This window comes from Populus nigra, chromosome 10 (assembly GCF_951802175.1).
Source record: "Populus nigra chromosome 10, ddPopNigr1.1, whole genome shotgun sequence".
Classification (NCBI taxonomy): domain Eukaryota; kingdom Viridiplantae; phylum Streptophyta; class Magnoliopsida; order Malpighiales; family Salicaceae; genus Populus; species Populus nigra.
Window position 1 is genome coordinate 15,014,943 of NC_084861.1, and position 12,493 is coordinate 15,027,435.

At 36.0% G+C, this 12,493-nt stretch overlaps 4 protein-coding genes across 4 annotated transcripts; 3 read left to right on the top strand and 1 right to left on the bottom strand.

The window, feature by feature from the left end:
• The first annotated feature begins 198 nt into the window (after nt 1-198).
• On the top strand, nt 199-2,520 carry LOC133705674 (histone H2B-like). Its single transcript, XM_062131013.1, has 2 exons — nt 199-696; nt 1,959-2,520. The coding sequence occupies exons 1-2, from the start codon at nt 284-286 to the stop codon at nt 2,362-2,364; spliced, it is 819 nt and encodes a 272-aa protein (XP_061986997.1). The 5' UTR covers nt 199-283; the 3' UTR covers nt 2,365-2,520.
• A 2,451-nt stretch (nt 2,521-4,971) lies between these two features.
• LOC133705491 (histone H2B-like) lies at nt 4,972-5,654 on the top strand. Its single transcript, XM_062130740.1, has one exon. It carries the CDS (start codon nt 5,054-5,056, stop codon nt 5,489-5,491), a length of 438 nt encoding a protein of 145 aa, XP_061986724.1. The 5' UTR covers nt 4,972-5,053; the 3' UTR covers nt 5,492-5,654.
• A 153-nt stretch (nt 5,655-5,807) lies between these two features.
• On the top strand, nt 5,808-9,156 carry LOC133705490 (uncharacterized). Its single transcript, XM_062130739.1, has 6 exons — nt 5,808-6,259; nt 6,374-6,564; nt 6,688-6,733; nt 7,986-8,068; nt 8,185-8,301; nt 8,865-9,156. The coding sequence occupies exons 1-6, from the start codon at nt 6,037-6,039 to the stop codon at nt 8,934-8,936; spliced, it is 732 nt and encodes a 243-aa protein (XP_061986723.1). The 5' UTR covers nt 5,808-6,036; the 3' UTR covers nt 8,937-9,156.
• On the bottom strand, nt 8,452-10,848 carry LOC133705492 (uncharacterized). The gene is made up of 2 exons (XM_062130742.1): nt 10,406-10,848; nt 8,452-9,207 (listed from the first exon to the last, which is right to left on the bottom strand). Exons 1-2 carry the CDS (start codon nt 10,711-10,713, stop codon nt 9,135-9,137), a joined length of 381 nt encoding a protein of 126 aa, XP_061986726.1. The 5' UTR covers nt 10,714-10,848; the 3' UTR covers nt 8,452-9,134.
• Between the last annotated feature and the right edge of the window lie 1,645 nt (nt 10,849-12,493).

Genomic DNA, 12,493 nt, shown 5'->3' on the forward strand with positions numbered 1-12,493 from the left:
CGCGAAACCCAAAATAAGGCCCCGCGACAAATTTTCAACTTTCAAAACCAATCCGGTTCCTAAGACGCAAAAACCAAATCTCTAGCCGTCTATTTAAATCTCCCCAAATCCAACCTTCCACGTCATCAATCCGCGTCTCCCCAAAACTGCCCAATCACCACTCACCTCCTCTCCCTATTTAGACACATCACGAACCCAACACTCGCCAGAACTCTCTAAAATCCATCTGTTCACCATCTCTCAGTTGAAGAAACCTTTTCGCTTTCGTTTTCAAGAACCCCAAATGGCTCCCAAAGCAGAGAAGAAGCCAGCTGAGAAAAAACCGGCAGCAGCAGAGAAAGCTCCGGCGGAGAAGAAGCCAAGGGCAGAGAAGAAGTTGCCAAAAGAAGGCGCCGGTGACAAGAAGAAGAAGAAGGCAAAGAAGAGCGTCGAGACCTACAAGATCTACATCTTCAAGGTCTTGAAACAGGTTCACCCTGACATCGGCATTTCGAGCAAGGCTATGGGTATCATGAACAGTTTTATAAACGATATCTTTGAGAAACTTGCTCAGGAGTCATCAAGGCTTGCAAGGTATAATAAGAAGCCCACTATCACTTCAAGGGAGATCCAGACTGCTGTGAGATTGGTGTTGCCTGGGGAGCTTGCCAAACATGCTGTTTCAGAAGGGACTAAGGCTGTTACCAAATTTACTAGCTCTTAGGCGGATAGGTGTTTTGTGGGTACTGATCGTTGAATTATGTTCGTTTTGATGTAAAGGTGTAGGTTATCATTCTAGGTGGAATTTGATGTAATGCTGTCAGTGATCATTGGAATTAGTATGCGGTTCACAATATTATCTGATCAATTTTTACTTATTTGTTTCTGCTTTTTGATAGATTTTGTTATTGTGGTTTGATAGCGTCCGAGGATTTTGAAAATAGTTTCAGATTCTTGAATCAGAGGGGCTGGGTGATTTGTGGTTTCTCATTAAGGATGGCGAATTTGATCGATGTTGGATCTAATCCTATTGAAAAAAAGGCTTTTTCTCGTAGAAAATGATTGATGTTATTATTTGGAAAAGACTCATGCACGTTGCACATTCAAAGAGAGGTTTTTAGCTATGGAAGGAGAAGAGTAACTATAAACCAAGGATCTAATTGCATATAAAATTTGCAATGTAGGTATGTAATTGATTAATTTACAAAATACTTATACTTATACTTATATACATATTATTGAAAAAAAACTGATGAAAGTTTTTAAAATATTTTTTAATTGAAAATATATTAAAATAATATTTTTAAAATTTATTTTTAATATAAACATATTAAAAATGATAAAAAATATTTATAAAAATAAATTGTTAAAAAATTAATTTTAAAAAAATAAAAAATATTTTAAAAACATATATGCGAAGCAAACCAGAATTTTATTTCATTCCACAAGAGTAAATTATTACCAAGTCCCTTTATTTTTTATTAACGAACATGTTAGTAATTTTAATTATTAGACAATCTATCTTAGCATGAAACCACAGAGAAAGAATAAGACCTAAGTATATATGTAAATACATAGATTAAAATGGGATTTTTGAATCAAATTACTAATATTTCTTAATCATGACAGACTCATTTGATTTTCTCAACTCTCATTGCCCTTTTTCCGTCATACAGGCCCTGATGCTGATAGTTGGGCTGGGCCTGGGCTCCTCTTCAAGTTAGCTTTCTGCCAACGTACGGATTGATCCTTCAAAAGGCCGAAGTCATCTTTCACCGTCAACTCGAGCCTCCATTAATCCAACCATCCATGTCATCAATCCGCGTCTCCCCAAAACCAGCCAATCATGCTCATCTTATCTCTCTATATAAACAAACAAACCGGCCAGACGCAAACTACGTACTACACCAAACTCTAGACGTAAATTTCTCGATTTCGCCCTCAAATCACAAAAGGAATCTCAAAATGGCTCCCAAGGCAGAAAAGAAGCCAGCCGAGAAAAAGCCAGCCGCAGCCGAGAAAGCGCCGGCGGAGAAGAAGCCAAGGGCAGAGAAGAAATTGCCTAAAGAAGGAGCGATTGACAAGAAGAGGAAGAAGGCTAAGAAGAGCGTGGAGACCTACAAGATTTACATCTTCAAGGTTTTGAAACAAGTCCATCCTGATATTGGGATCTCAAGCAAAGCAATGGGTATCATGAATAGTTTCATCAATGATATCTTTGAAAAGCTTGCTCAAGAAGCTTCGAGGCTCGCTCGGTATAACAAGAAGCCTACCATTACGTCCCGGGAGATCCAGACTGCTGTTAGACTGGTTTTGCCTGGAGAGCTTGCGAAACATGCCGTTTCTGAAGGGACTAAGGCTGTTACCAAGTTTACCAGCTCTTAGGCGGCCAGGGTTTGTTGGGTTCTGGATGGTGGGTATTTTGCGAGGTTCGATCTATCAATTAGGGTTTGTGTTCATGTATAGTTTAAGGTTTTGATTTTAGTCGAATTGATGTAGCTGTTTGGTTTTTTACAATGATACATGGATCTTGTTCGTAAATTGTTCTTGATTATTGGGTTTTTTTGTTTCTTCTCACTCATTTTACTTTCAGTTTGGGTTTTTGATTCGCTTTGTTGATTTCGGTTCCTTTTCTTGTGGTTTCGTGCATTTTTTGTATCTGAAATTGTTCTAGATTGTTTCATTGGTTGCAATTCGACTGGAACTTAATTGAGTTTATTGCTCATTTTTGTATAAATTTTGTGAAATTAGAGCCTGTTAAGCTATGTTGTATCTCTCATGAAAGCTTTCAGTTGGGTATGGAGAATTATTGAAAATGCTTGATTCAGATAACGAACCTTGTGTATTTTTGTAAGTTTCCCTTGTGTTATACGATGATAGGCTCACTTCGTAGTAGTATATGGCACAACGTCTGAGAATTGGCTTGTTCTGGTCGGGATTAGAATCCTTCGATGTGATTAAACGACTTCATTTAGCATTCAAAATGGTAAGATGTATGATCATCTCGAGTGTGTTTGTTTTTGAGGTGTGGTGAGTTTGAGTTTTTTAGGTAGAATTCCCTTCTATTCTAATTCTAAGGTGTCTGATAACCGTCATGGGCAATTACTGGATTTGGCCTCGTGCAAGGTCTGGCCTTTTGTTGGAGATTCAAGGAGCTGTTTTTGGTTTGATCTTTCCGATAACTTGCAGAAGACATTATTGTGTGGAAAATAAATCTTAATAGTGAGTATTCTGCTAGAAGTGCTTGGCTTTCATCAGAGTGAAAAGGCTGTAGGTTGAACGTCACAAACTGATTTGGAGCGTTCTTGTTATTTCCCGTTCACAGCTTTATTTATTTGGCACTTGGCAGTCCTCAATAGACTACCTATCAAAGTTACAAAAACCAATAGAGGGAATGTTGATCCTATGAATGTTCCTTGCTGCAGTGATCATATGTTCTTTGATGGCTTTCTATTCTGCAAAGAAGTTATGATAACAAGAGTTTTTCCTTCTTTGCTGCTAAGATATCTTAGAACGCTGCTTCCTTTCTGTTCTATGTAAGGAAATAAACAGGAGAGATCATGACCTTGCTGGGTCTCCACCTTATGCTGCAATCAAACATTTATGTAAGTTGTTCCTTGAGGTTGCCGAATACTAGCATGTTGCTGCAGTCTCTGATTAAGTTTTCTGCTATATGTCATGGCTGGAGTTTCATACGGGCTATAACTAATTCAATCTTTGCAGTAGATTTTCTAACCCCCGATCACTTTGATCTTCCAAAGATTTCCAATCTTTGCAGCAGTATGAATGAACGCTATACATACATGAAAACCCGAAGAGCTGCTTCTCATTCGGTTAAGTACTGGTATTGGTTCTTTCATTACATCCTTGAAATATTATTCTATTCAGTTTTCAGTTACTTCCTATTTGAACTTCTTTACAGCATGGAGTTTGCTCTGATCACTTCAATAATTGGCCGTCGCACAATCGGCAATTTCCTCCGCCGCAGACCAACTCGCTTGAACATTTGGAACAAGTGTAAAAAATACTCAATTTGAGCATACAATTGATTACTCTTCCCTTGTTATTTATTTGTTCAGAGGTGTAGTTAGAGTTGTTTTACGTGTTAAAATGAATTAAAATAATATTTTTTTTAATGTTTTTAAAATTAATATATTAAAACAAACCAAAACACATAAAAAAAAATTTCTTTTTAATAATAATAAAAAAATATAAAGAGGAATGCGGTTTATCTCAAGTGGCATATTCCTGCCAGCTTCCAAAATCCTCTGGGAGTCTTGCCGGGTGTCTTCTCAAATCATTAATCATTCCATGATCTCCCCTTTATTCTACGCATCAGCAGTGAAAGACCTGGCACAAGTTCTGGTTAGCCCGACCAATTTATTTATTTTTTAAATAAAATAATATTTTTTTATTATAAATTATAAATTTTAAATGTTTTTAAATTATTTTGATATATTATCTTAAAAATAAAAAATTTTAAAATAAAAAAATATTATTTTAATATATTTTTAAGCAAAAATTATATGCTAAAAACTATCAAAGTCCACGTGTCATCAGCGGGCGATCACGTTACATTCTGATGGATGGATGTTCATTATATTGATCATGTAGAAGGTCAATTTTTTTTAAAAAAAAATAGCTGGTGCAAGGTTCAGCATGGTATATTTCATTTAACTAAATTGTTCCTCCCGCTCTGTTACCTGAGCTAAATAGCTACAACAATATTGACTGTTGGGCTATTTTCGATGATTAGGACCTTCAATGTGCTGATGTCGAACATTGGGCTGGGCCTGTGAACCCTGACAGTACTTGGACTTTAGCGAAGGTGGTAACTGCTCAGGCTTCCCATCGGTCTCCAAAAGTTAAAAGGAAAAACCCACATCTCACCGTCCATTCAAACCCCTGCAAATCCAACCATCCACGTCATCAATCCGCGTTTCACAAAATCAACCAACAATCACTTACCTCCTATCTCTATATAAACAAACCAAACAATTCCATCCCATCACCGAAGCTCTTAAAGAAACCTCCGTTTCCCACTCTTAAAGAAACCTCATCTCAAAAACCTCAAATGGCTCCCAAGGCAGAGAAGAAGCCGGCCGAGAAGAAGCCAGCCGAGAAGAAGCCAGCGGCGGCCGAGAAAGCCCCAGCAGAGAAGAAGCCAAGACCAGAGAAGAAGTTGCCCAAAGAAGGAGGAGCGATTGACAAGAAGAAGAAGAGGGCAAAAAAGAGCGTCGAGACCTACAAGATTTACATCTTCAAGGTCTTGAAACAAGTCCACCCTGATATTGGGATTTCTAGTAAGGCTATGGGTATCATGAACAGTTTCATCAACGATATCTTTGAGAAACTTGCTCAAGAGGCTTCAAGGCTTGCCAGGTACAACAAGAAACCCACAATTACTTCTCGGGAGATCCAAACTGCTGTCCGATTGGTTTTGCCTGGAGAACTTGCGAAACATGCTGTTTCTGAAGGGACCAAGGCTGTTACCAAGTTTACAAGCTCTTAGACAGCCAGGACTCGTTGAATCCTTTGTGGGTTCTGTTGAATTGTGCCTCTATGTAAAGGTTCTTTAGATCCTCGGTTGAGAGAATTTGATTTAGGCTTTTTTTAATTTAATTTTATTTGCTAAAATTCTCCTTAAATAAATTGTTTAATTATTTTGATTCGAATTTTGATTAATTATGTGGGTTTTTTTAATCCAGTTCGATTAGATTAATCAAAGAGGCTAACAGAAGAGACAATCCGGTGTCGTTATGCACGGATTGTAAAGGTGCATATTTAACACCCTTTGCGCTTCATAGTATAGCATGACGTAACTTTTCTAACATACTTACTCATGTATCTTATCAAAGTTAAAAAAAGGGCCCACAATCATCGCCATCATCACCTGTTGGCAATTTACCGGAGCAGCTTAGGAAAATGAAACCGCGAGTCTAAATATCGCCTCGCTACCTGCAGAACCACCCGTACTCTTATCCTTAACACCATTACTCCTATTTTATCATCTTCAACAACATACTAGCTTGCAATCCTTGAATTTTCCATTAATTAATGGCGCTAAATTCCTCGTCTCTTGGTTCAACAATAAGCCTAAGTTCAATCTCTTTCAGATCCAAATACCCTAGAAATTCCCTCACTTGCAAGCACCTCTTTCTAAATTTCTCCTCACCAGTAACTGAATCACTTCGTGTTTCGGCTGGTTCCACTCCCAAAGCGAAATTCGTTGCCAGACGTAAAGAGTCCGTTTCGGTCCGGCAACTCGGACGCCCTCTAAGTAATGTCAGGGTGGATTAATTTTTTAAGCAAACGATTCCAAAATATTTAATTTTGAAGTTTAAGAACTGATTTATTTTATTTTTTTGTAATTAATTTGATGTTGAGGTGGCAGTGGAGTATATGAGTTTGCCAGCGAGTCAGTACTCTGTGTTGGATGCGGAGAGGATAGAGAGGGTAGACGACAACACGTTTAGGTGTTACGTGTATAGTTTCAAGTTTTTTGCTTTTGAAATTTGTCCTGTTTTGCTTGTTAGAGTTGAAGAGCAGCCTGATGGTTGTTGCATTAAGCTTTTGTCCTGTAAGGTGATACACTGATGCTTGTGGTCATTGCATTATTGTGTTTGGGGATGATCTTTGAATTTTGTGGTCATGATATGTATTGATATTTATTTTTCTGTTTGATTTGTTGAATGCTGTACCTGGCAGCTTGAAGGTTCGCCGATTGTGGTTGCGCAGAATGAGAAGTTTGACGGTAAGGCTCTGTTTAGGTTTTCTGGCTAGCATAACATGGATTATTTTGAATTTCTTTCTGTAGTGAACCCCTATTTTGGATTTGCTTTTGTGTGATGGGTTTGAAATGTGTAGTATAATTGTCACTGGCCAATGCTTCACTCTCGATTTTACAGTACAGACGTTTGTGACCTCGCCTATATGCTTGTGGTGATGATTCTTCTGGCATTACAGCCTCTACCATGATTTTCTGCCCATTGATCAAGTTATTTCGTGTTGGAAGAATAATTATTTTTGTGAGGTCTGAGTTGTTTGAACCTTGTATAAGTCTCTAGTTTAGTTATTAGTCAGTGTTACAGCTTTAAGAATGAGCAGTCTTGTCATGTTTAATTGGAAGTTAGTTTGAATTTGCGATTGGATTGGTTTCAAAGGTTAATTTCAAGACCATGGCTTCACTAAAGGAGGACACAAAACACTTTCGTTCTTGTTTTTGTTTCACTCTTGCTTGGAACTGGAAAGTGAGAAACCAGTCTTAAATTTCGTGACGCTTAAGGAGTTAATCTTTTGCAGTACAGAATGAAATGCGCAGCAACTAAATTTTACCATGTATAGTGCTGGTGGCAAATAGCAGACTAGGTTTTTATATATAAAATGGCCATAATTGAGGCGTCACAAGAAAGAATGGAAATGCTGTTTACCATCTCCTAGAAATTGGTTTCTGTTATTTATTTTTTGGAAACATTTTGTCCATGGCTATGTTTTCAAATAATTTGTACTATGTCAATTCCATATTAATATGCAAAGATTGTTTTCATATAGCTAACCCCTTTGAAAAAATATGAACTCTTGTTATTCTGGGCAATATGATACTTACATCTTTGAGTTAGACATCACTCCGCTGCTTGCATGCGTGATTGGCTCCTGGACAGTTAATGCCGGTAAGGTATCAACGTAACAGCTATACCAGGTCTTTAACATCAACCTCTGCTGCTTAGCTGATGAAGTTAGGGGCACTTTAATAATTCATCTGTCATGGAGAAAATAGCATCTCTCTGCAAACCTTGAATGTTGTACATGACAAAAATAATTGTCCGGGACCTTGGTTTTATTGCACGTAATCATTTTGGCTGAACTGTGTTCTGTATGATGCAAAGGGTGACCGTTTTCTTCTGAAAAAATAGCATGCATGAGTGTTAGCAGTTAAATTTCTAAATTTATTATTTTACATGCTTTTTTCAGGAATGCTTTGACACTGATTTGGTGTGGAAATGCAGCTTACATGGTCAACCAAATTTCTTGTGATAGCAACCAAAGCAACTCAACAATACAACAGCTTACTTCAGATGCAGTCATTGAGGTACTTGGCAAAGTGTTCTTTGCATGTAGTGCTGTGTTCTATAATGATTTCATTATTGTAGATGGTCATATGTGCACGAAAATATCAATTTTAAACTCATTTGTATTTCATTCCAGGTTAGCATCGATATTCCTTTTGCATTTAGAGCAATTCCAGCTGAAGCAATAGAATCGACTGGTGCCCAAATCCTTAAGCAAATACTTGGGCAGATTCTTCCCCGCTTTATGGCACAGGTTTGAGGAAATCTCATTTAAATTAGCTCATGAAGAATGAAGTAGGCTACCTGCCACTTGCAAAGCTGGCATATGATCTCCTAGTACCTCATTTTGGTTAAACCCCTGCGTGTTCACTATTTGGACGAGTCTTGAGGTTCTTGGTCCAGGTTAAATTCCACTTGCCTCAGCACCATGGAAATTGATTTCATTTTATTCTACATGGCAATCAAAATAGACATCCATCAATAAAATTGGGGAATTCGATGAAAGAAAAAAGTCCCAGCAACGTATACTAACAGCACAGCACGGGAGCATTTTTCAGAATTCCACAAAATTCCCTGTTATATGATAATAATCTTGTTCATCAAGTAGTAAATGAAGTCCAATTTGATGATTCGAATTTTAAAACAATGTAAAAATGCTTCCACAACCTAGATTTACTAATTTGATTCCTCTGCCTGTACATCTTGCCACCATCATATAGGATTGATTCATCCCCATCACACCATCCGTAGACTTGTATTTGTTGGTCGGGAATGGTTACTTTTATTCGTGACATTAATGCTTGAACAAACTGGCAGCTTGTGAAGGACTATCATGCATGGGCCTCTGGTGATGCATCAAGGCAGCCTCTTGGAACTGGTGAGATTTGAGATTCATGGAAGGCAGCGATTTGTAGCAGTGTATTTAAATCTGTAGCCGCCTCCAATGCAGGTATTACATGTTTATATTGGATAACAGGCAATGAGAATCCTGGCTGTTCTAGATAGACTTGTTTTTTTACTTGTTTCACAGCTAGTCTTAGTTCAGGACAAACCATACGATTGATTTCTGTTAAGCAGTGATTCTATTTATGTTCTTGTTGTTGATTGACGGACCCGCCATTTCTTCTCGGAACAATTTCTGCTAGCTTGATTCCTCTTCCTGGACTCAAGTAGACATAGTTTATTATATGTATTAAAAAATAATATAAATTATATTTTGGTATCTAACCTAACAGTTTAAATTATTGGGTTGAATTGGTTTTTTGACATGATATCAAAGCTTTAATGACTAAGCGGATACGAGTTCAAATCTCACTATCCCTATTTATTTGATAAAAATTAAGTACAAGGTAATGTGAGCCTGTACAAGTTTCAAGTTTAAATAGCTTTCACTTGAGAGGGTGTATTAGAAAATAATATAAATTATATTTTGGAATCTAATCTAATAACTTAAATTATTGGATTGTAACTTAAATTATTGGATTGAATTGATTGTTGACAATATAAACCCAAATCATACCTGAAGATACCTGAAGAAAACAACTATCACGAAATATCCATCATGGATATTTTTTTAATAAGTTTTCTTCCACGTATCCATGACCTTTTCTTTGGTAGGATCAGCCCGCTTTGGAAAGCCCTTTTCTTTAAAAATAAAAAATAAAAATGAAATCGAGCATGCCTATCAGCATAAACAATAGGCGGATGCCCTTCTTCGATTTGGATTCAGCGAAATCACCCCTTACAAATTAAATTTCTCCAGATCAACCCCTATCTATATTTCCAGTTTTGGTCTACATAACCCCCTCTGTCCATCATTTATATTAGTCAGTGTAAATGAGATTGTATTTTTCTTATAACAAAAATCGGGGAAAAAAAACATGTAAAGGATTTTATTGTTGGTATTAAAAAAGGAAAAAGGATGAAATAATAAATAAAAACGAAATAGTTTTAGTTTTATTCGTTATTCTTAGTCGTCGTCTTTTATTAATACCAGCATCACATCCCTTGAAACAACTTTCTTTCCCACAATCTAGTGATCTATTTCTTGTGAAATAGCAAGACCCTGTCGCAAATATTTGTCTATCATATCAATTCAGATCACATGATTGATTTTATCAACTCTAGATATTGATACCGTAAAAATTTTCTTCCATTGATTTCATGATTACAAGCTGGATCACCACTAAGTGTCCAAGGTGAAGAGATATAGATATACACAGCTCCCTCCATGATTCTCACTTGTATCTATGCAGAGGTTCCATGAACGTAAACATTCACAAACAATACGAACGATATACATATACATATACATATACATATATGTCATTAGAGACGATAAATAGACTAGAGTTTACCTATCTTTGAAAGGGGTAATCTTGATGACCAGGCCAGGGAAAACATCATCTGGGTCATGAATGTGTGGATTTTCTTCAACGATATAAGGATCCCGACATTTTTCACTGATAGTATGCAAAGTCTCACCTTCTCGGACCACATATATCTCATCGCATGGCTTGTCCTCAAAAACCCTCGGATGCCCAACAGCAGCCAATTCACTTTCACTCACTTCACAGCAGCTCAAAACCAGCATTAGCGCCATCAACAAAGCACAATACCAAGAAATCTTTTCTGCCATCACAGTTGATGAAGAAACAGAACCCATTATTTACTTATCAACAAAGCACAATTTCTTGGCTTAAAGAGGTGGATATGGTTTTAGGTTTCTTGAAGGGGTAATATTTGTATATGTATGGAAGCTGGCAATTTAAGGAAGGGTTACTGTCTATAGGTGGTTGGACGGATTTGGATGAGCTCTGGCGCGATTTGAAAGCGTTCCTTCAGTGTGGTAGGTACGTGTCAGCGGGAAACGAATTCAAAAGAAAATGGAAAGAGTTGGTTTAACTGTCTCAATTTTTAACGTTGACCTTCATACTATTACACCAAAAATTCGTGGCATCAGTGCTGTGGTTAGTGTGTAGTTGTCAGCGAGTTCATTTTCGTGGTTGTTGGTAAGTGTTTTTATAAATATTTAATTTTATTTTTTGTTTTAAATTAATTTTATTTTTAATATTTTTAGATTGTTTTGATATAATGATATAAAAATAAATTTTAAAAAATAAAAATATTATTTTAATATTTTTCTAAACCAAAAAAATATTTTTCAATCATTTTCACAGTATATTAAACTAATATAATAATCATCAAGGGGGCAATCATTTCCATGATTTGATGACAGGAAAGCCTGACATTTGAGCTCACGGATATTCATTAATTAATTCCCAGGCATTGCGGATCAAAACAGTATAAAATTGCAGGATTTATAGAACGATTAAGATACTCTTATTATCATATTTATGTTTTACAGTGGAGTTTGAAGTTATTTTCAGTTCGAAAAACATAAAGTTGATGTTATTTTTGGACATTTTAATATTTTTTTATACCAAATTAAAAAAAAAACATCAATATAATATTAAAAATTAAAATTAATTATAAAATTTAAAATATCAACGGCGTGTTCTTCATCCAAACTTGATTATTCAAATTTCAAGCATATAAGAATTTATTTGTTTTTATATTTGGAAAGCATTTTTTAAAAAAAATAAATTTTTTTATTTGCTTCAAATAAATAGTTTTTAGTGTTTTTAAATTATTTTAATATATTAATGTTAAAAATAATTTTAAAAAAATAAATAAATATTATTTTAATATATATTCAAATAAAAAATATTTTCAAAAATAACATTTATTACCCTTACAACCCCTGCAAACACTCTGTCATATATATCCATGGCAAACAAGTTTTTCTGATAATATCACATCTATTGATGATGTCATAGGGGATGTACCAGTTTCATGTTGATATATATATATATATATATATATATATTCAACATGAATGTCATCACCAGACAGGCATCGGGTTTCACGAAGCAAACATTTTAAAAGGAGCAAGTATGCAAAGTATTGAAGAGTAGGCAGGCATTGAAATACTCAAAGGCTGGCGCCATGAAATTGCAGGTTCACCTCTTCCACTCCACTGCGGCCTTCAGGAACTTTAAGGCGTAAGGACAAAATATTCTTGTTTTCCACACCACGTTACATTAATCTAATCAGCACAGTTACGTGTATTTGAAAACTGTCGATTTGCCCTAACAAGTCCCTCGGTTTATGTGTACTCACCGATGATCACCACTCATTTTTGTCTTGCTGAAGAATAACAGAGTATAAACCGAAGGCCTTTCAGAAATCTGCATGTCCTTTTGCCTTGGATGTTTTCTCTATTTATCAGTTTTACCTTTTGCAGCATGATATTATATTGCTACGATGGTTAGCAAGGATTTTCTTCATAACTAGAACGCAAAATTAAGGTAGCAAGTAGCAAAATTCTTTTAATATTTTTTAAACCCGCTCAGAAGGTTTGTCTTTGATAAGTGATAAGTCTA

Excerpts from the sequence above, each read along its gene's own strand:
- LOC133705674 (XM_062131013.1), top strand. The coding sequence starts at position 284 with ATGGCTCCCAAAGCAGAGAAGAAGCCAGCTGAGAAAAAACCGGCAGCA. Across the intron at positions 697-1,958 it reads GCTGTTACCAAATTTACTAG|AGAAAAGAAGCCAGCCGAGA; the intron begins CTCTTAGGCGGA and ends GGCTCCCAAGGC.
- LOC133705491 (XM_062130740.1), top strand. The coding sequence starts at position 5,054 with ATGGCTCCCAAGGCAGAGAAGAAGCCGGCCGAGAAGAAGCCAGCCGAG.
- LOC133705490 (XM_062130739.1), top strand. The coding sequence starts at position 6,037 with ATGGCGCTAAATTCCTCGTCTCTTGGTTCAACAATAAGCCTAAGTTCA. Across the intron at positions 6,260-6,373 it reads GCAACTCGGACGCCCTCTAA|TGGAGTATATGAGTTTGCCA; the intron begins GTAATGTCAGGG and ends TTGAGGTGGCAG. Across the intron at positions 8,302-8,864 it reads TTCCCCGCTTTATGGCACAG|CTTGTGAAGGACTATCATGC; the intron begins GTTTGAGGAAAT and ends ACAAACTGGCAG.
- LOC133705492 (XM_062130742.1), bottom strand. The coding sequence starts at position 10,713 with ATGGGTTCTGTTTCTTCATCAACTGTGATGGCAGAAAAGATTTCTTGG. Across the intron at positions 9,208-10,405 it reads ATTACCCCTTTCAAAGATAG|GAAGAGGAATCAAGCTAGCA; the intron begins GTAAACTCTAGT and ends ACTTGAGTCCAG.